The 21,646-nt window shown below is 41.8% G+C and overlaps 1 protein-coding gene across 1 annotated transcript in view; it reads left to right on the top strand.

Moving 5' to 3' along the window:
- The window catches only part of NUP93 (nucleoporin 93), a 76,846-nt gene extending 57,503 nt beyond the window's left edge, over nt 1–19,343 (top strand). The window contains exons 8-21 of the mRNA XM_009813525.2: nt 2,089–2,221; nt 3,218–3,375; nt 5,091–5,256; nt 6,071–6,164; nt 7,248–7,439; nt 7,675–7,801; nt 7,912–7,984; nt 8,317–8,361; nt 9,897–10,013; nt 10,657–10,775; nt 12,750–12,867; nt 13,242–13,325; nt 14,112–14,240; nt 19,141–19,343. Of these exons, the coding sequence (XP_009811827.2) occupies nt 2,089–2,221; nt 3,218–3,375; nt 5,091–5,256; nt 6,071–6,164; nt 7,248–7,439; nt 7,675–7,801; nt 7,912–7,984; nt 8,317–8,361; nt 9,897–10,013; nt 10,657–10,775; nt 12,750–12,867; nt 13,242–13,325; nt 14,112–14,240; nt 19,141–19,251 (1,666 nt within the window). The 3' untranslated portion in view covers nt 19,252–19,343. The remainder of the gene's footprint in view (nt 1–2,088; nt 2,222–3,217; nt 3,376–5,090; nt 5,257–6,070; nt 6,165–7,247; nt 7,440–7,674; nt 7,802–7,911; nt 7,985–8,316; nt 8,362–9,896; nt 10,014–10,656; nt 10,776–12,749; nt 12,868–13,241; nt 13,326–14,111; nt 14,241–19,140) is intronic.
- The last annotated feature ends 2,303 nt before the right edge of the window (nt 19,344–21,646 follow it).

Raw genomic sequence — 21,646 nt, 5'->3', positions numbered from 1 at the left:
CCAAATGACTTTGTAATGCACACAAACATATTAACAAGTCAGCTGCCTCTTGCTGCTCACAGAAGTGTCTGTTGCCTGTCTTTTCTGTTCTGCAGGGCTTAGAGCAGCCACTTCAGTGTAAAACTGTTCTAGTTAGAAACTGTTCTAGTTAAAATGGCCTTGAATCCATGGGGAGGTTGTTTAGAAGACGCAAAGACCTTTTATTCTTTCTTCTATGTTGCCTTTAAATATTCTGTATCTGTCATAGTTATAAGTGAAGATTTTTCACTTAGGAAAAGAGACCTATTTCCCCTCTGCAAAAAATTTTCCTTTTCCTATACTTCCTTTCTGATTGCTGATCACTGTCAGGAGCTAGTGCTGGGAGGAAGTGAGGACAACAGTGGGGACAAATCTGGTGCAATGAGTCAGGTTCTGATCGTGCCATTTCTACACAGAAAGGTTTTTGTAAAATTTGAAGAGACATCTGGCAATGATTTTCAGACTCTGGAAAGTGGCTCACTGTCTGTATCAGCAAGTATCACGGCGGCCTAGGCTCCTTCACCAAGAAAATGCTTGGAGAATTGCAGGCTACGGAGCAGACAGAATGGTTGTAGAGAGAAAGCCCAAAGCTGAATCCCCGGAGGGTCGTATTACCTATTCACTGCACATGTGGATATTGCAGTGTCTCTTATCTCCTAGCCGCCGATGTAATGCCAGCAGGCTGGTTCAGAGTGGAAAGCAAACAATAGCTGCAGTGTAGTGTGTGGGCATTTGTTACGGATGCAGATCTGCCATCTGAGCACAGAAAGTGCTGTGCTCTGATACAGCACACTGGGAAGAGATCTTTTCGCCTCCTGGCGCAGCCTCTTCTTGGCCCCTGACAGTTGGTTGCCACACTTCATCAGCTCTCGTTGTCAATCAGGGGTGGTGGCAGCGTGCCTGCCTGTGCACGGATGAACTGACACATCCCAAGGATCTTCTGTTTCCAGTTCTTCGGCCTCAGCAGTGTGCGATGAGCCAGTGACTTTTAAACCGATTTGCCAAATATCCAACTTGCTAAATTTTCACAGTGCCATTAACTGCTAACTGAAATTAGCAGTGAGGTACAGATAGTTCCTTCCCAATTGTGGAAATTGGGCCCTTCAGGCTTGATTTTTTTTTTTTAACAAAAAACCAAACCAAACCAAAAAAACTCCTCTGCCTTGCTTTGTAGCTTTTCTTTCCTAGCAGGAATTGGCTAATACTGGGGTGTTTCCATGCCTCACCAGCCCCTCACATGTACGAGGAGGAGATGTAGTGCTGCTCACAGCTGTTCTTGCATTAGTTGCTTTGGAGCAACAGTGATCTGACGAGCATGTGCTTAACTCAGGCATTATGTCAAGATGCACTGATATTTGCCTATGTTCAGCATAGCCTTTCAGTTCTGTAGTCTGGTGGTGCCAGAGTCTGTCGTGCTGCGGAGAAAAAAAGAAGTTCGTTTAATTTATTGCTGCTGCTTATATAGTTATTGCTTCAGTGCACAGACTTTCGAGACTCCTGCTTCTAAACATGAATATTTGTTAAATTGACCTGCCTTGATTAAAGGCTCTGATGGGTTATTTTAGAAGGTGTTCTCAAAGCTACTTTTACCAGTTGTTTTGCTCTGAATTCCCTTTTTCTCTGTGATTTCCTTCCGGTAAGCTCATGGCGCTCACATTTGTATTTGTCTATAGGGAAGGGAGGAGAGACAAACATGTCTGTGGTGTATAACTGTTCCTTTGTGACAGGATTGAGAGTTAAACCATTAGGACAGCAATGCTTTTTGCCATTTATGTAACTGAGTTTAACTTAGTACTAAGAGAACCTAATGAGATGAACCTCCTAATAGAGTTGAACCTGGAGCAGCACACCGCAGACTCCAAACATGGTTTCTCTTGAGACCGCCAAATACAAGGATCTTCCTAAATGGACTGAAGTCTTTGCCTCATTTTGTTGTAATGATAATGTTTGAACATCAAGGTAATTAGCTTTAAATTGCTAATTTGGTTGGATCAGAAAGGCAGTGGATGTTTTTGTAGCAAGTATATTTCAGTCTGTTCACGTGTTTGTTTTGTTTGTGGTGTTTTTCAGTTACAAAAATTACACCTTTGTGACAGTCTTTGGAAACTTGCACCAGGCTCAGCTGGGTGGAGTCCCAGGGACCTACCAGCTAGTCCGCAGCTTCTTGAACATCAAACTCCCTGCTCCTGTCCCTGGTCTCCAGGTATTTTTTCAGCGATTGAGCTAAAATAATAACACAAATCTGTTTGCTCCAGTACAGCCAGGAAACTAGTGCAGCCTCCACTGGTTTTTCTATTGTTTAAACTGCTTTTAGGGCAGCAGGCTCTTACTCCTTTTCTAGAATTTTTCGTTAGGAAAATGGAAGGTAGACAAAATCACTTTGAGTTCAGAGCTAGTCTTGAAGCATGGTGGTGCTCAGTAGTTTGAGTTCTAAATTCTTGAAATTATGGTCCCTTCTGGTGATCTTTTTTGAGATCCACAAGCAAGTATTAAAATACATTATAATGTTTCCAAAAAGCAGTAACTTAATCTCCCTGTTTCGGTTTTTCTCTTTCTTTTTTGCACTTATTGTAAGGTGGTGACACCAGTTGTTGATGACTAAATATGTAATGAATTAATCTGAATTGTAGCTTGAGCCTTTTATTTAGGAATCTGAATAAAATCCTGCTCACCTGCACATAGTAGAAAGTGCATAGCTGTGCACCTACAAAATTACCAGACAAACAGGCAGGCTGGGTTGAAAAATTAAAGTTAAAAGTTAAATGAAATAATAATAAATTATAACATAGGAGACCACACAGCTGAGCCTCGCTGTCCTTTTCTTACCTGCTGAGATCCCTGATTAGTTTGATATCTTTCTTTTTCAGTACAAATGTGTTTAACACCTCAGTGATCTAATCCAAATCCACCTCCTGGGTGGGGAGGAGATCTGTATGCTAGTTCTGGGATTGTCAGAACCTCACTCAACTGAAATCTGGGCAAGCAGAAGAGAGTCCCATCCTTTTCTGCTAGGATGTGCACAGCTTTCACAGGACTAAAACCTCATGACCTCTGGCTTCTGTAATACAAACAGAATTTTTTCCAAAATCAGTGTGGGTATAAGGGCAGAAATAATGAATGAGGCAAATGAGAAAGAAAATTAATTCAAATATGCTGCTTTTTAAAAAAAAAAATTAACTATTTCTTACTTTATTTTCAGGATGGTGAGGTGGAGGGCCATCCTGTCTGGGCACTGATTTACTACTGCATGCGCTGTGGAGATTTGACTGCAGCTATGCACGTGGTGAAACGGGCACAGCACCAGCTGGGAGAGTTTAAAACCTGGTTCCAGGAGTACATGCACAGTAAAGATAAAAGGTAATTGAGAACTAGGAAAGATCTTTGTGAGGGATGGGAATTGCTGTGGAGTAGTGAAATAATCAGTGGCTTGGTAGACACAGAAGCAGCTCAGGTCTCTTCTGGTGGTGATGGCTGCCATGGAAGAAGTTTGCGTATTTTAATTTGTGGCTTTGAAGTCTAGAGATCTCCATAGAGAAAGAGTTGTTTGAAAATACGCAAAAAATTTACATTTCAAAAATAATACAGTGCTGTAGCTTTGCTTTTTTACCATAGGATCTGCGCTGTGTAACACTAGGATACTGCATGCAATAGATCAGATTTAGTCTGCTGTCATGAATCCTGTGTCTTTTTATTTCCCCTGTCGCTTATTTTAGTTGAATTTCCTTTGGGGAATGCTTTCTACTACACCTGTTTTCATAAGAATGCCACACAATAAAAGCAAGTAGTGTTTGTTAGAGGCCTTTAGAGGCATTCACTCTCACACCTTTCTTGCGCTTATTCTCCTCTTCCAGTTTTTGCTATCTATCACTTGACAGACGCCGCTGGCCAAACTACTGATGATGTGGTTGCAAGCAGTTGTGTTAGTGCATCTTAAGGTGTGCTCTGAACTCTGCTCTGGTGGTTTAGGTTTTCTTGTTTATCTTTCTACTTGCAATGAGTTTCAGACAAGCACATGGTCAGCTATTGCATTATAGCTGTGCTCCCCGCAGGGGATGGCTCTGTGCTAAGGTACTGGCTAAAATTGGGGGAAACCAGAGGGCCCGGGTAAGTGCCAGGAGGCGAACCTGTAATGTCCCATCGCAGCCTTCGACAATTTCATTCATATGTGGGAAGCCCTCATCCTGCAATATGTTGAATGTATTGGGACTCTTCAGGTATGAAAATGTGAGCAAGAACATATAAGTTTGCATGTCTTAAAAAACAAAACAAAACAAAAACAAACTGAGAGGAAAAAAAAATCAAAATGCCATTTACCAAGTAGCGTATGCCATGTTATTCTTCTATAAATTAACCTGGTTTGTAGAGAATATCTAGGAGTGCTCATTATAATAAGATTGTTCCAGAAACCTTAGTGAAGGTACTGTCATTGTTTTCCTTACAAACACTTTTATGAGACACAGTATAATCGATTTATTTGGTTTTTATTGCAGCTATGAAAAGGTACTGTGCCTACAAATTTGACAAACAATGTCTTAGTCTAGGAGAACACTTTATTGATTCAATTCTGTAAAATTCTCTACAAAAGGGTACAAGAAATAGAATGAGAAAGAACATCATGACAGTATTTAATGATAAAGATGAAAGTGTCTCTCCTGAAAGAGTTCATGGTACAACGACCTGCTCGCTTGTTAGTTACTAACCCAAAGAGTTCCAAAGACTTGGTGAACTCTCTTTTTCTGAAATGATGAAATAGCAGACTCAGACAAAAATAGCTCAGCTACCACAATATTAATGCACCCCTAAAGAGACTGTCATCTGGTTATTTTCATTTTTTTTCCCCTCTGCAATGGGTATTTAAGATGATCCTCCATACCTTTAATTATACATTTAAATTCATGCAAAATTTCTACCTACAGATGTAAATAGAAGGTCAAGAAATATTGGCCAGTGCTTACTGTCATTATGCCTTTGCTGTGAATATGCACCTATCTACATGGATTTGTATCCAGGTTTCCTCATACACGGAAAGATGGGTTTCATGTCTTTTCCTTCAATCTTTTTTTTTTCCTTAGGCTATCTCCTGCCACAGAAAATAAACTGCGTCTTCATTACAGACGAGCTCTGAGAAATAACACTGACCCGTACAAAAGGGCTGTTTATTGTATTATTGGCCGTTGTGACATTACTGATAACCAGAGTGAAGTTGCTGATAAAACAGAAGATTATCTTTGGCTAAAAGTAAGTGTGGTGTGGGGGTTGTGTTGTTGTTTGTCAGTTTTTCTTTCTTAAGAACAGGTCTGAATGGTATTGCATTTCTGCACTGCTCTGCTAACCTCCCTACTTCTAGGTCTGGTGCTTTGCATCAATGTAATGCATGTGACTTGACCTTGCAAATAGTGAAGGGCTGGGAACCCGAGTCCCAGGGCTGCTGTTACCCTCTGTGCTATCAGGTGTTAATTTGGGGACGCTTGTCTTTGGAAGTGTCATGTTCTTCATTTGACGCTGATCTTTGTCAGCTGTTTTTACAAGTAGTGTTGGCTTGCTACAGTGAGGGTCCTTTGAATTTTCCTTTCCGTATGGATTATGGTTGAAATGTTGGTGTCAATTGGCAGAAGACGACGCTGTCAGTGTCTCTATAGTCCAAAGTCCTTACAGTTTTGGTGGGGGCATGATAGATAACTGGGCAGTACCCATTTCTCTCCTTTATCAGAAAGAGGGAGTGGAATTATGTGTTTGTTAAGACTTGGTAAAAAAAATAGTGCTTTTAATTATTGCTTAGTGAGTATTCAGAATCCCAGCATTGGAGTTTGATGGAATGGGCAGATACAAAAGGACCCCTGGGTTATATCTGCATGGATTTCTGCTGTTGCTACTTTAGAGGTCTTTGCTTCCCAGCAGTGGATGGACCTGACATTGTGACTAGAAGTAGTTTCTAGTCAGTTGGTCAAATCTTAGGAGGGGCTTCAGATGGAACGAATATGTTCTGAGTGCATCCCTTGTGCAAGGTGAAGTTGAAATATCTGTGCTTCTTTTTTTTGGATGTGTTTTTTAGCTGAACCAAGTGTGTTTTGATGACAATGGCGCAAGTTCTCCACAAGACCGACTAACATTATCACAGTTTCAGAAGCAGCTGCTGGAAGACTATGGTAAGAAACCACAAAGAGATGTTTTACCTGGGGCTCTGCTTTTCTGCTTAGGGCACTTTCCAATTGTTATTACACAAACCCCAGCCTCCACGTAAAACCCTACAGCTGTCCACTAGTGATAGGTGCCTTTAGGGTGTTCGTGGACAGCCTGCTTCCCTAGAGTAATGGCAGACTTCAGTAAGACATGATGAATGAGTCCTGTGTGTTCCCAGCAATCCAGAGAGCGAATATTTATCTGTAACAATACTGCTGCTATTTGTACTTTATCCATACTAACTTATGGGTTGCTTTCTCTCACCGTAAATAGGCCAAGGTCATTTAGCAAAACTTCCAGCTTTTGGAATACAGAACAGAAAAGCGATCATTACTTAATGTAGGCATGTATTTCCAAGGCTTTTCTCTGTGTGCATCCGTTGATTGTTGTTTCCCTTAAATTACTATTTCAAGTAATTTTCTGGGGACCCAAATCACAGTTCCTTCCACTTCAGAAAGTTTTAGGAATGTCCACAGCCCAAGAGAGTACCTTTTACTGTAATCATCTTCCAATCAATCAAAATTAGGTCACTTGGACTATCAAAACTAGACAGAATTTTGATTCTCCCCAGCCTTCTAGTTTGTAGCATCGCTTACACCCAGATAAAAATGTGTGGAAAAGAAATACAGTAAGCTGCCATTGGTGTCACGAAGTAGGAAAATCCAAGTTTTTAACATTATTTGTACCACTTGGCATAAGTATAATGAAGACAAAAAGTTGTGGTCTTTAGAGAATCTATGGCAGTCTGTCAGACTTGATGGTTCATTGTCTGAAAAGAACAAAGGAACTTTTTTGGGTAACTGTTTATTCTCGTTCACTTCCGGAATACATCTTTGTGGTCTTACTGATATATTTGCAGTGGAACACTTACAGATAAGCCACTGCTGTGTGATTAATTATTCAGTTTTGTCTAGTGCATTTCTTTCTGTTGGCACTGAGTAAGCAACAGTGATGCACTGTGACAGGAAGCATCCACGGTCAGTGGTCTCTGATTGCAAAATCATTTTCACTTACGCTCTGTGTATGTGTTGTGTTTGTTTTTTTTTCAGGGGAATCACATTTTGCAGTGAACCAGCAGCCTTTCCTCTACTTCCAAGTATTGTTCTTGACAGCACAGTTTGAAGCTGCAATTGCTTTTCTCTTCCGGACAGAGCGCTTGCGTTGTCATGCTGTTCACGTTGCGTTGGTGCTGTTTGAGTTAAAATTGCTCCTGAAATCTTCTGGGCAGAGTGCACAGCTACGTAAGTCCTGCACCTTTACTTTACAATAACGGGATATTTTCTGAGCTCGTAGAGTACCCTGCAGACATTGCAGGGCTATGTAATTGAGCAAACAAGAAGCATTTATCAGAACAATCTCCTTAAAGTTCATTGTTTTAGTTGCATTAGAGCTCTGGACCATGGCCCTGACTAATTTGAGATGGAGCAACGTTTCCTGGCGTTAGATTCTCTGATAGTGTTGTTTCTGACATTGCAGTAAGCCATGAAGCTGGTGACCCTCCTGGTGTCAGGCGTCTAAATTTTGTGCGGCTTTTGATGCTTTACACCCGTAAGTTTGAATCAACGGATCCAAGGGAAGCTCTGCAGTATTTTTACTTTCTCAGGTAGGAGCTAATATTTGTCTCTAGATTTTCTTCTAGTTATTACTGCTTAATTTTTCTTATCTGGAACATCCTCAGAAAACAGTACGTTCCTCCTTCCCTTTCTTTTATAGGAATGAGAAGGACAGCCAAGGAGAAAACATGTTCTTGCGTTGCGTTAGTGAACTAGTAATTGAAAGCAGAGAGGTATGTTTGGCTGTGTTTTGCCTTCCTCACTTAAACTGAAATTCATTTCTTCATTGAAATCTTTATTAGGCAGGACAGTCTTAAACAGTTGTTTACTCCTTCTGCCTGATGCAGGCCTCCATGACGGGAGATCTCGCAATGACCATATGTTTAAGATATTTAATCATGTCTTTTTGCCTATTATTTATATACAAATAATTTTGACATCGATCACTGTTTTTCATTCATCCATGACTGCATCTTTGTACTTAATAAATATGTTGTGAAATACAAGCAATTAATCTCTCTATTTTTGTTTCCTTTTTTCTTACTGTACATCTCTGTGGATATAGTTTGATATGATTCTTGGAAAGCTGGAAAACGATGGTAGTAGGAAGGTGAGTTGACAATTTATGTTTATATTTTACATAAAAAGTACAAGCTATGTGTGATTTCCAAAGTAGTCATGAGGCTATCTTGCTTTTCTTTATCTTTCACTAGCCAAATTATTACTGTGTTTGACTACCTACAAGTTCCCCAAGTATGAGATCCTTTTACAGAATAATCTATGACCTGCCCTAATAGAAGGCAGGTCAGGAACCGCAAGGCAAACTATGTCCCTGTAGACATAGATATAGACAACTAAAGAAACAAATGGCATCAGATAACTTCATTGAGGTCAGAATTTCATCTTTACAGGAGGAAATGGAATTTAGTACATATTAGTAAAAAGCAATTAGTAAAAAAGGCTTACTTGTAAGTGGGTGTGCTTGTGAAAACTATCTATATGACATTATCCTCATTCACCTTGGAGGAGAGATGTATTGCAGCCCTTTACAAATTCTGGTAATTAAGGAAGCAAAGGCTAACAGACCACAGGCATAGCCACAACTGATGTGTCCTCTCCATGTAGATGAGGGCAAGTAGTGGATCAAAGGTCAGCCATTTTTAGTTGCAATGGATCTTACTTCTGCTGTAAAACAGTAATCTAAAAGTAAAATGTAAGCTTACATGGTCAGAAGATAAAGGAAACCTTAAGGTTTCACCTGAGAAGTGGAGAGCGCATGCAAATGATTAAAATTTTGGATATTCAGTGAAGGTTTTCTGTTTGCTGTGGCAACTTTGGAAGCTTTCTTTATAAAGCAGACTCCAGAATTGTTTAAATCTTAATTTTAAGATTAGGGCTCATGCTGCAATCACTGCTGCTGTCAAAAAAAAAAAAAAAGGTAAAAAAAAAGTTATTTCCAGCAGGATTTTCTTTCTTTATAAGATAGATAGTTCTTTAGATTATACCATTAGTGGTGAACCCTGTTTTCTTGACTTTACTCAACTCCTTTTAAATGTAACTGTATTCTTGTGTTTCTTTGGTATGAAACCAGCAATCTTAGTTTTAAAATAAATTCTTCTAGATGATGTAGTCTTATTTCTACATCCTCAACTACAGTAAATCCTTTTCAGATATCTTTGACTCTTTCCTCTATTTTATTCTACTTATGTTTATTGTTTCTTTTAAAATTCTTGTCACCCTTTCATTTATCCATGTAAGATGTCACTTGCAACCTGTCATGCCAATAAACATAAACGGCATCCCTGGAGACCCTGGCACATTATATGCTGATGTCTTTTGTGTTGTCTTCTCTGTAATGTGTCATCAGCAATTAAAATAATTTAGAATTTGACCTGTTATCTGGGTCATTTTGAATGAATTGGAAACCACAGATGTCTCAGTGCTGACTCCGTTTTGGAGAAAGTCTCTCTCACAAGAGCTCTTTCTATTTTTAACGTGTCCCTTTTGCGCGTTCCCATGGAAATATACAGGCCATTCTAATCATAATCCAACATGTAAAATATTCATTGCCTTGACAGAATATTTAGGAGTTCTTAAGCACTCTGATTTATCTTCTCTCCTTTCGTTTTTGTCTCTTCTCTTTAGCCTGGAGTGATAGACAAGTTTACAGGTGACACAAAACCCATTATTAACAAAGTGGCTTCTGCAGCAGAAAATAAAGGATTGTTTGAAGAAGCTGCAAAACTCTATGACCTTGCAAAGGTAAATATCTTCTGTGTGCTGCCTTAAATATGTACCCGGTTCACCATTTTTTTCCAAACATTCTCCCTGTGATTAGGAGGTTTAAATTTCATCTCAGAGACTGAATTGCCCTTATTCAAGCAGATTATTTCTGCTGCTGTTAAAGCAGAGACATTGGCTGCATGGAGGGGGGTTTCAGTGAGCAAACCCAGATGGATTACGCTCCAACCCATTCCAATTTAAGACATCCTGGTTCTTGACCAATGTGGTCTTTTGAAGAGATTGCCCCGTGCATGATTCTATTGTGGCTAGTGAAGTTATTTACCTGGAGCATGCTCTTCCAGTTTCACAGATGTTGAATTGAAGTATAAAACAGTTGGGCTTTATAGTGAGTACTCTTGTTTCCTTTTGAAATAATTTGAAATAAAAATGGATACAACCATAGCTACTGTTTCAGAGGAAAATTAGGGGAAAATACTTTTTCACATGAGCCAGCAGCATTGTGTTGCTCATAGCTCATATGATCTTGACCCTTTATGGGAGGGAGGCATCTTTGAGCTTGCACTAGGCACCACTGCATGAGACCTTTCTGGTTTTTCAATGAGATTAAAACACTAAGTCCCATCATGGTCCTTTTATTTATGTGTAACTTCAATACCAACAGAACCCTGACAAAGTTTTGGAACTGATGAACAAGCTCCTCAGTCCCGTCGTTCCCCAGATCGGCACTCCCCAGTCGAACAAAGAGCGGTTGAAGAACATGGCCCATTCCATTGCTGAGAGGTAAGACAAGGGGGCAGGACTGGGTGATTCACTGGGACCTGACCTGGGACCATCAGTTCAGTGGGTATTCGTTCCTGACTTTGTTTCTGCTGGCTGGACTGTGCCATCCCACAGTAAGGTACTCAGGAAGAAAGAGAAGAGGTCGGAATTTACGCTGTCCTGCTCGTGATGGCTTGCAGTACTGAAACCAGAAACGTAATCCTCAGGGGCAGGTCAGGTAAATTTGGCAAGAAGCTTTATCTGTAGGTGAATCAGGAAAAGGGAATTGCAGGATTGCCCACTGGAGCCAGAGTCTATTAAGGAGCAATATATATAATGAATGGTATGTTTTAGATGATTTTTAAAGCAAAATATCATAACAGTTGCAGAATCATTGCACACAATTCACTTGTTTGAAATAGTATTGAGAGAAAGCAGCAAAACCAGTAATTGAGTTGTAACAGCAGAGCGGCGAGTTCAGTAGCTGTCTGAAAACTTTATTTCACTGCTGCTTTAATGAAAGCTAAAAAGGGAACAACGTAAGCTGAGGTGTGTATATGGCTAACGTAACCAGTGGACCTCATTTCCACAGCCTGTTACTTTAGGAAAGTGCCATGTGGTGTTTAGAAAAGCGAGTGAAATGCAAGTGACCAAAAGGAATGTCACTTGCAGTGTCGGCCTGCAAATTAGGATACGTGTTTAAGAGACATCAGTGCTCGAGATCCATTAGCAGCTAGAAGTTAGGAATAACCTGCTTCTGAAAGGTTGTAATTGCAAAATAGCTTTGGGATTTTTTTAAACCATCTTCTTTTGGTGCATCTCATCACAGCGACTGCCATGGACAATTCCTATATTTTACTAGAGCAAAATATGGGTACCTGTGAGAAATGCCTTACTGCTTTTCCTCAACCATTCTGGTGGGCAGAGAATAAAAATAAACCAAGCACACTTGCTGGCACTTTGAAATTGGGAAAACAAATACAGAAATGTATTGATTTCTGTCAGAGGCCTTTGCCTTTCTTCTTTTGACAAGTGGCGTTTGCCAGTCACTCCTTCAGTCAGCCTTTCCTTCATTTAGTCAGGCTGCAGACTGAGTGAAAATTGGTGCCATATCGACTTAGCGAGAGACTCATTTGGTAGCCGACATTAAGGAGAATTAAACCTATGGCCTGAGTTTAAGCTTCAGCAAAGGCTGTAATGAGCTTTGTTTTGCTACTTACTTTGATCTGTATGAGGGCGCTAAATATTGCTGTTCGGTAATGCCACTTTACAGCTGCAAACCTTCATGATTGCAAAGCCAGAACGGTTCTGATTAACTCATCTTCTTGCCAATTAAACGTTAATACAGGGCTCTTCATGTCCCGTACTGCAGCGATGCAGCTTTCCTCCTGTGCGTTCTTGTGATGTTTCTTGAACAGAGGAGACACCCAACAGAAAGCTCTCTGGCTTCCTCCTCTGCAGCAGCACAGTGCACGGTGTGTAGCACGCACTTGACTGCTATTACCTGGAGGAAGGAGCTCCTTTCTGACCTTGTGCTGTTAGGAGTGAGAGCAGACAGCCCTCCAATTCATCTCCTAGCAAGCGTAGCTAGAGAGAGCATGCAGAAGCGTCTAATCCATTTTTAAGTCTTAACTGCCTGCTTCAGGCAAGAAGTTGTGCTGGAGAATTGTCTGCTGTAAAACAGCGTGTTAAACATGCTTGTACAGCGCTTGCCTTGCAGGTCTCTGGTTCCTGTCACTGTTTTCCCTATGAATATGGAAAGTGCAAACATTTAAAAGGAAACAAATGCTGAATTTGATGGAAAACTAGAAGTGAATAAAAGTATTTTAAAAAAAGCCACAACCTGTGCCTCCTGGTTAAGGAAAATGAAAGCTGTCCTTTGTTAGATGCCTTCTGTCCTTGTGCTTTTGATGCCTCTGCTTCCAAGAATTGCAAGAGCACGTTTATAAATGGTTGCCGTTTTGCACAATAAAATTGTAAAACAATTTCTTTCAGGTACAAAGCTCAGGGGATAAGTGCAAAGAAATCCGTTGACTCCACGTTCTACCTTCTGCTAGACTTAATCACGTTTTTTGATGAATATCACGCCGGTCACATTGACAGGGCCTTTGATGTAAGTTTTAAGAGTTCTGTTTGAAGTGCAGCCTTCCTAGTGCCCTTAAAAGCCCAGAATGTCTCAAATAACATCACTTAAAACAAAAAATTATATTTAATGAGTTAGAAGGTGCTGCAATGCTATAGGAATTTAAAAATGTGTTTTTTTCCCTGTTGCTTGATAATCAGGAAGATCTTTCTGGAGCTATTTTGTAGACATTGAACAAAATATTCCTGCTACTCAACAAAGCGAGGAGATAATAAACAACAATGAAATTATTTCTCTTGAATGGAATCAGGACCATTTCATTAACACTTCAAAAATATACTTTATTAGTATATGGTACATAGAATGTTGATTATCTACCCTGATTCCTGCTTTTCTTTTTGAAGATTATTGAACGCCTAAAGCTTGTACCTCTAAGCCAAGATTACGTAGAGGAGAGAGTTGCTGCCTTCCGGAATTTCAGCGATGAAGTAAGTAATGTCTCTTGGTTTTAGCTTCCAAAAGCCTTTTGCTTTGTTTAAAAGGATCTTAAAACCTTGTCATCTCCTCATTCTTATTCCTTAACGGGGAACTAGGATGGAATTATTTTGCATTTGTGCAAGTAGACTCTTGGCTTGCAACTTTTTCTCCTTAGTGCTGCTCTTCGGAGCACTAGAATTCCCTACCCAGAAATCCTGTTCCATTTTGCAGAAGGCATTTGCAGATACAAATCTCTCCCAACTTACTGAGTTGATGTAGGAATTCGGAATATTGAAAACTTTCAACTGTGCTGCTGACTTAATTCTTCCATGCTCTTAATTGTCACGAGCATTTGTAGGGTCTTGTGTTTCCTTCCCTCCAAATTAGAGGAACTCATGTATTTGGATATTAGCAGATGAAGCATAATGGAAGGCTATTATTGCTCTTAAACTGTTTTAACTGGAGGGTGACACTTCTCTTTTAGATGGTGTTTGCGTGTATTCGGGTGCTTTGGAGTTTTTTGTGTAGAGGCGCTTTGGGTTTTATCTGAACTGTTGCTATCAAACATGAAGTTGCAGCCATTATGCGTGCCTGTCTCTAACTCTGCGTAACTTTTATTTTGCCAGGTGGTGCAGTCACAGCAGGGGTAACCATTAAATGTACGACTGTTATATGAGTAAATATCATCCATAGTTATCATTGCTTGCTTTTCTAATGTCGTGTAGCAAGGGTAATGATCCTGTCAACCTGCTCGTCATTGCAATATGTCTTTTTTTTTTTCCCCTTTCTTTGGATAGATCAGGCACAATTTATCTGAGGTCCTGCTTGCAACCATGAATATTTTATTCACCCAGTATAAGAGGATGAAAGGCACCAGCCCAGCCACTCCTGCCAGACCCCAGCGGGTAATGGAAGACAGAGATTCGGTAAGATTATAATCCTCGCTGTCTGACAGGTTTTCCTACTTCCTTCTTCCCCTGATTTCAAGGGATTGGCCTTCAAATAACTGTGAATCTCTAATGGTCTTTGCTTTTGACTTGCTCAGTTACTTAGAGTCTTAGACTACTCAGCTTGCACAATTACTTAGAGTCTTGAGATTAGTCTCTCATAACTTCAGCTTTGTGTAAAGAAAGGATATTGCTATAAATGGCATTGAGCTAATTAAGTTATATGACACCATATATCCACCTCCTAGCAAGAGAAGACAAGTGTTCAGTTTGCTTCTTGGTGGGATTTTAAATAGCTAACAGATGTGGACAGTGCAGTGTCTCTACAATGGTTGGTGTTGCTGCCTTGACAACCGAGCTGCTGTTTTTCAAGAACCTTTCCTTTGAGTTAGTGCCCTGTTAGTGCAAAACTGATTTCTGGTGGAAAGGCCTTCCTTGACTCCTCTCCTTGGCTTGCTTCCGTAGTGACGTGGGCTGACATTTTCAAAGTGTCCTTGGGCAACACACCAAGATGCTCAAGTACATTCACTTGGTGAATGGCTGTAGCAGTTTGCCAGTGTTGTTCTGCCACCTCTGCAGCAGAGTGAGCAGCTTCCAGGTGCGGCGGTGCTTGGTCTGGCTGCCTGGTTTAAACGGCTGACAGCGGTGGGTTAGACTTCACTGCTAGAGTCGGTGCTGAAGAGTTTCCCCCACCCACTGGTAGGAGCCTACGCCTTCAGCAAGACTCAAAATAGGCATCACTGAAATGGAATGGCCAGATTCGTGGGCACTCGCCTGTTAACATGCTGTGTTGAGCAGAACGGTTCACCAACTTGAGCCACAGCCAGCTTTATTCCAGGCTTTAGTCATCTGCAAAAGTGCCTTTGATCTGTAATTTGTAATATTGGTAAAAGTCTTAGTAGCATTTTTAAATTACATCAGAAAATGAAAGGCGTAAGTAATGATATAGCTTTTGTCTTTGGGGTACAGTCTGTGTGCGAGCTAAGGGATCCTGCCTTGCAACTATACTTGTACTCTAGATCGGCAACATTGGAGAAGGATGCATGCTGCTTGGGCTTCTCCCACCTTAAATTCTGCACATGTGAAGAAGTCCCAGGCTAACACAATCTGTTCCCTGCTCTGTGTGTTCACAAGGTTGGCACTGAGCAACAGCCTTAGCTCCTTGCTTTCCAAGTGAGCCATTTATTTTGGGTTTGTGATTTCAGTCTTGTGCCTTATGTAGAAGCATTTACCATCTCCATAGGGGTGTAATGCTGTCAGGTGTCATCTCAGTATGAATACCATGACCATGGCCCACCAAAGATTGTTGGGCTGATTGGCGATGGGATCAGCAGCTTTGCCGGCAGGAGTTTGTGTACAAGGAAGCCACCACGACGTTGTATCACATCAACAGCGTGCCTGTTACGATGACTGCTCAGTGCGAGCGTGCTTCATAAATGTGCTCTGCACTCTCATGCTCTTACAGTTGTGGAGATGAGCTGATGATGTGCCTTGCAAAAAACCCTTGAAAGTTTTCTTTTTACAGGCTTCAAGTTTTGTTAATCAAGCTTCTGGCCTTGTGGTGGGATCTCATGGCAGCAGGGTATCAGCGGTGCTGGAGACGCAGGGTTTCCTAGTCACGGATCACTGGTGTCGTGTGCAATAAAAGCTGTGCTTAACTGTCAGAGGGGACAAGTGCCTGTTATCTCTGCAGTCAGCGAGGTGATAAGAGAATAGCCATGTGACTGTAATGTCAGTAGGGAGCGTAAATCTGCTAATGTAGCATTAGCTAGAGAGAAAAAATCTGCAGCCCTGTAGCTCCCAGCTGCCTAAAGATTTGCACGTGCAGAAAAATACCAGGCATGGGCACATGGAAGGTAGGGTAAGAATAGCTTTAGCCTGTGTTCCGCTTTTTTCTTCCCCTGAAGAATTTCCTCCAAGGCTGTGGGCGCAGGGAATCTAGATCGCTTCAGTTTCCCTGTCTGGGAAACAACTCAGGCGATTTTAGTGGTGGGAAGAAATGAGGGCATTTCAAATGTGAGAAGAGAGGTGTTTCTTCAGCAGAACCTCTGTGTTTATCCAAACAGAGATGGCAGATATGAGCTTCTGCAGGCTGTGCTTGGCAAGTATTTTACTTTTGAACTTACCTGGGAGAAAGGCAGCTTTTCCTTTTCCCTCAGGGAAGCAAATTTTAGGGGAAATCAGGCTATTCCAGAAGCTTTAACAATCTCAGCACATTGCCCAGTAGACAGTGCAAGCGAAAAATGACGTTTCCTTCAATAGGTCTTTGAAATCCCTAGGGTTTCCTCTAGATCCATCAGAGCAGACAGATTCAAATCCCCCTCTTCATCAGAAGAATTTGAAAACACAGGATAGTAGCTGTTTGTGTGTCTGAGGCTTATTCCACGTAGCAGGGAACAGAGTCCCCAGGGTAGGAGCACATGGCTCTTGAATTTGCCCTCTGGTGCTAAGCGCTGGCCCGCTGACTGGCCTGGGTGGGATCCTGCTGTGATGGGTGGGGAGTAGAGGGGCTTTGGCAGGAACAGTGTGGACCCGGCAGCAATGGGCAGGATGGAGAGGAATTGTACCTCTGGACGCCCTGAACCCGGTAACGCTCTCTGCTAGAACATCTCCTGTCCCACTTCAGAGATGAAATGGGTTTGCTTTAGAAATTATCAGGTTTGGAGTCAGAGCTGGCGTTATATGTGTTTTGTTTATTTCAGAATTAAATTACCTAAGCTGTGTTTTGAGTCTTTTTTTAACGTATATACATTAATTAGTTTTGGGAATGAGAGAGCGAAGTCCTGTCCCACTTGACCTGATCCATTTTGTCAGATTTCAGGCAGAGATTGCAGCGAGCCCAGACTGCAGTGCCGGAAACTATGGCTGCAGTGACAGCCCTGACCCAGATGCCGTGAGTGCATGACAGCAATGTCATATGCTCCCTGCCCCGATCCAGGGTGGTGAACTCTCTGAAGCAGCCCAAGGGCATTATCTCGGTGGCAAAATTAGGTCATGAAAGGAATGGAATTATTCTTTTTTTTTTATTTATTTGTGGTCTTATTTTAAATCGCAAGTGACTCTAACATTCATTCAGTAATTACAGCCAATAGAACATCTAGACCTCCAGGCCGCTCTTAACCTCTGCAAACCTCTGTTTGTTCTTCCTGAAGTATTGCAACCTATCATGTTGTTTTGATTTTTAAAAATAGACCAGCTCTAGTATCATTGCTGCCAAAAAGGTAAAGGGAACAGCAACTCACACTGCTCCTAAGCCTTTCTTAGTTACAGTGAGAGTTTTTGCCTCTGAACAATTTAATTCCAGAGGGTCAGACACCTTGACATGCTTTTTTTTCAGCTATGACCTGTTTTGACCTCCACTGAAAAGCAGCAGGTCAGACATAATTACACAGCCTTGCTGTGTAACAGATTTGGAAGCAAACTAGAAGTCTTGACCGTGACTGGAACCAAACAAGTTATTTTCAGGCCACTTCATTAAGTAGCCAATGCGTCCCTGTTAACTACGTAGTAACTTATGGCTAGGGAAACTGTCCTGGGAGCTTTTAGCAATTGGGTCAGTCTCAGTTTTGCAGCTCCAGGTATTCATCCATCCTCAGCCAAACAGGAATACAGATGGGAACTCTGCTCTGTGTTTCAGCCAGGCTTTGTAGACAGCCATGGCTTTCCTTCAGACACCATAATGGAAACAGAAAATTAAATGGCTGTGATCTCAGTGCTAAAGAAAACTTAACTTTCCTGCCCCATGTGTAAAGCTGAATGTTTCTTGCACAGTTGAAGCAGTAGCATTTAGACAGCGTCTTAAAACAAACAGATGAGCATCCCGGCTTTTCCATCATCAGCTTCCAAAGCTCCTCTATTGCCATTGAATAACTCACTGGTTTAACATCACCCTGAAAAAGGGTAGAACTGCCCAGATGGGTATCGGGGACGGTGGTTATGACTGTTGCCAGCCATGTAATGGGCTTCAGTCACTTCTCAGTCCGTAAGTTCCTGCTGTCAGATTTACCATCCGCATGCCCGCAGCAACCAAAGCTCCTTCGGCTTTCCCTGCAGTCAGTAGATTAAAGGAAGATTTGAACAGTGGGATCTTCTAGTACAGTAATTTAGACGTGCTTAACATTTAAGAAGGAAACACTGTGAGCAATCAAAACAATCAGTCTGCACAGTTTTCCATAAAGGTTCGGGCTTTCTGTATTCTCCTGACCTCTACCAGTTACTGGAATGATTTTCCTTTTAATTTCCTAACGGTTTTAACAAATGAAACAAACTATTCCTGAATTCCTTCAGCTGTTACGTAGCTTTCTGGTGCGCAAGAAGGGGTTTGCTTACTTTAGGCAAAGGTCTCTGAATGTGCTTGGTACATCTGCTTTCATTGTGTTATGGAATGAAGAGCATTTAAGGATGTCGGTATGTTGTAGGTGATACTGGAGACCTGCAGGTGCATGTGGCACCACCAGTTTGTTTCTAGGGCTTCTGCTTTGACAACATTAATGCTGCATTTCAGCGGGGTCAGCTTTGTATTTTGCAAGGTGGGAAAGAATCCTTTTGCCCTGGGAAAGCCCACTTCATGCAGCAATTACAAGATTGCTGCAGTACAGCAATGCCCCACATTGTTAAAAATGTTTTTTCTTGGGTAATTTTAAATAAATGGGATTATTTTTTCTAAGCAAAAGGGTAACTCAGCGTGCTTTTAATGGTTGGAAAAGGAAATAATTGGATTTCCTTCCAAATGCAGAGATACATTATCCAGAGAGCAACTCTGAGAAATAAAGATTACATTTGCTTGTTTGAAAAGGCAAGTGTTCAACTCATGCCTAACTCAGCTTTCATTGTGGGTTTTTTGATGCTAAAATAACTGTACTTTTTTTTTTTATTTTAGCAACTTCGATCTCAAGCTCGAGCACTGATAACGTTTGCTGGAATGATCCCTTACAGAACATCGGGAGACACGAACGCGAGACTGGTGCAAATGGAGGTCCTTATGAATTAGCAGAGAAGCTTTTGCGTAGGCTTGTGGCAACCTGTGCCTGTCTTGAGTATGTTCAGAGGGTGGGACCAGTATCGTTTTGTATTCTGTATTTTTGTTGCTGGAAATAAATTTCTTTGATTTCTATTTGTTTTTGACATTTTCATTTTCACTGCTTTTTATGTTTTTATGTTTTTATTAATTTTATTTTAAATCGGTTTGTATTTAGAAAATTATTCTTAATTAGTTAATGGGCTGTGCAGAGAAAGAAGTCATAGATCCGCAGCAGAGAGGTGAAGAGCAATTTTATAGCAGAAGAGGAAGTGGAGAAGAAAACTTTGATTTAATGCCTGCTGAACAGCTTGGAAATTTTAGGGGGTTTTGGTTTTTGAATGCATGTTAAATGTTGAAGATCTGTTTATTATACACCACACACGTGATGCGCTGCTGTCAGTCCATAATGTTGTCTTGTGTGGCGGATGTGTTTATGCGGTGCAAATGAGCTCTGTGTGCTGCAGAGACTCCTTTACGCTTGACGAAGTTTAAACTCTTGGGTCGGTGTCTCAGATGTACACAGCCCTGCAAACCCTGGAGCTCCGCTGAAGCTTTTGCAGGAGCAGCTGGGATTGGAAACAGGTATATTTTGGTAGGAGAAATTTTTGTGATCGACACAGGAGTTTTTAGCCAGTTGCATTCAGAATGATCCCATATTGAGTTCAGCAGGAGGAGTAAGGAAGCTGACCAGAGAAGTCCAAGTGCAGATGCATTGGGCACGGGTGGATACTGCTGTTGGTTTAGTGGGAAACCTGAGTCCCATTGAAGCGAGGGTGTTAAAAAATTGTTAGCTTTAAATGTTTTGAGCTGCAATTAAATCAGTGTGAAAGCCTAGGGAGCATGTTACAGTATAAGCTTTTCTCTTTAATACAGCTGCCTATCTTTGAAATGAAATGGGAGGAAGGTTGGTGGCTACTCTGATTGCTGCCTGCGCACACGCCTTTCTGCCCTGCTGCTGTCTTGCCCTCACGCCATTTGTGTTACTGGGATAGGAGGACACGCGTGGTTCTGGATACAGAACAGGCAACAAGACGTAGGGGCCGATTTCAACCTTTGCATGTTAATAGCTATCGTGGGAGAGAATTAATCTCCATTTTGCAATGTCTAAGTTTTAATGGCATAGAGGGATATTTGACTGACTTGATGACAATTTCCTAATGACTTTTTCTACCAGAAATGTTGTAGCATAAATTTTATCAACCTTTTGGAGAAGAAGGAAAGGGATGGCTTGCCAAGCCACCCAAACCCATGTCTCTCAGCATTAGCAAACTGGCTGCTGGGGCTCGCAGCCGATAGAGCTAGGGGTTGTGTGTGGCACTGAGTGGTCCTATAGCGTGTTCAAGGCTGCTTCAGCTGAAGGCTGAAAGAGACCTGGACAACACCCTGCAAGTAAAGGGGCTTTGGTGAGTTACTAAAGACTTATTTGGGGGGCAGAATTGAATTGCCTAACAAAATGTCAACAGGTGAGTGTGGAAAGCTTTATTAGTTACTAACATTTCTGGCATATTCCTGTGTGAATGCTTCTTGGTATGTCTCAGTTGAAAATTCATCCAATCCCCTAAAGAACAGGTTACCAAAAAGTAGGTGGCAGAGCAAGGCATCTTTCCTGACACTTGCAGACAGTCCTGGTTGGACTGGGGTTGCCCCACGTACGGTCCTGCAGGATAAACCCTGCTCCTATGTTTTCCCTGCTGGCACTCAGCCCCTGTCCCTGAGTTACTCCGAGCATCAAACCACCTCGCGTACAGAGAGGCTGGCGGGTCTGTACCTGTCCTCAGGCAACCACTGACCCAGGCAAGAGAGGGACAGCGTCTGCCGGAGTCTATTTGGGAAGGGTGAAGGCCACCTTCCCCGCTGTAATTCCCTCTTCCCCCTCCACCCATCACGCAGGGACAGAAGCCCTTTGGGGCTTGGCTCTTACCGCTGCCATTTGCAGGACCTTGTTTTCCTGTCTTTTGCCTGTCCCCTGCTCAGCTGAGCTATCGTGCTGCCTCACTGGTGTGTTTTGGTGTCAAATGTTGAACCTAGGAACCTTTTGAAAACAGCAAGTTGCCCTTTTTCTGTCTGCCCTGTGAGGATGGCTATAGCAGATGCTTTCCGGTGCTTTTCAGCCTTCATGGGTGTTAGTAAAAGAGAAAATTGATGGCTGTATGCAGTTTGCTGCCTTTGTGCTGAGTGGTTGTGACTCCAGCCTCTGGTCCCTTTGAAGCTAAGCAGAAAGTGAATTATTTCACACTTTGAAAAGCCAGGCTGGTCCTTCTGTGATGCACGGACAGAGTACATAAACCCCGGGGAGTCAAAGTCCTGGGACTAACCCTGGAAAGGTAAGACGCAGCCCTGTTTCAGACAAGAGAGGTTGTGTGCA

This window comes from Gavia stellata, chromosome 15 (genome assembly GCF_030936135.1).
Source record: "Gavia stellata isolate bGavSte3 chromosome 15, bGavSte3.hap2, whole genome shotgun sequence".
In the NCBI taxonomy this organism is placed as follows: Eukaryota; Metazoa; Chordata; class Aves; order Gaviiformes; family Gaviidae; genus Gavia; species Gavia stellata.
The sequence above is the reverse complement of the archived record's forward strand: the minus strand, read 5'-3'. Positions and strand labels throughout refer to the sequence as shown.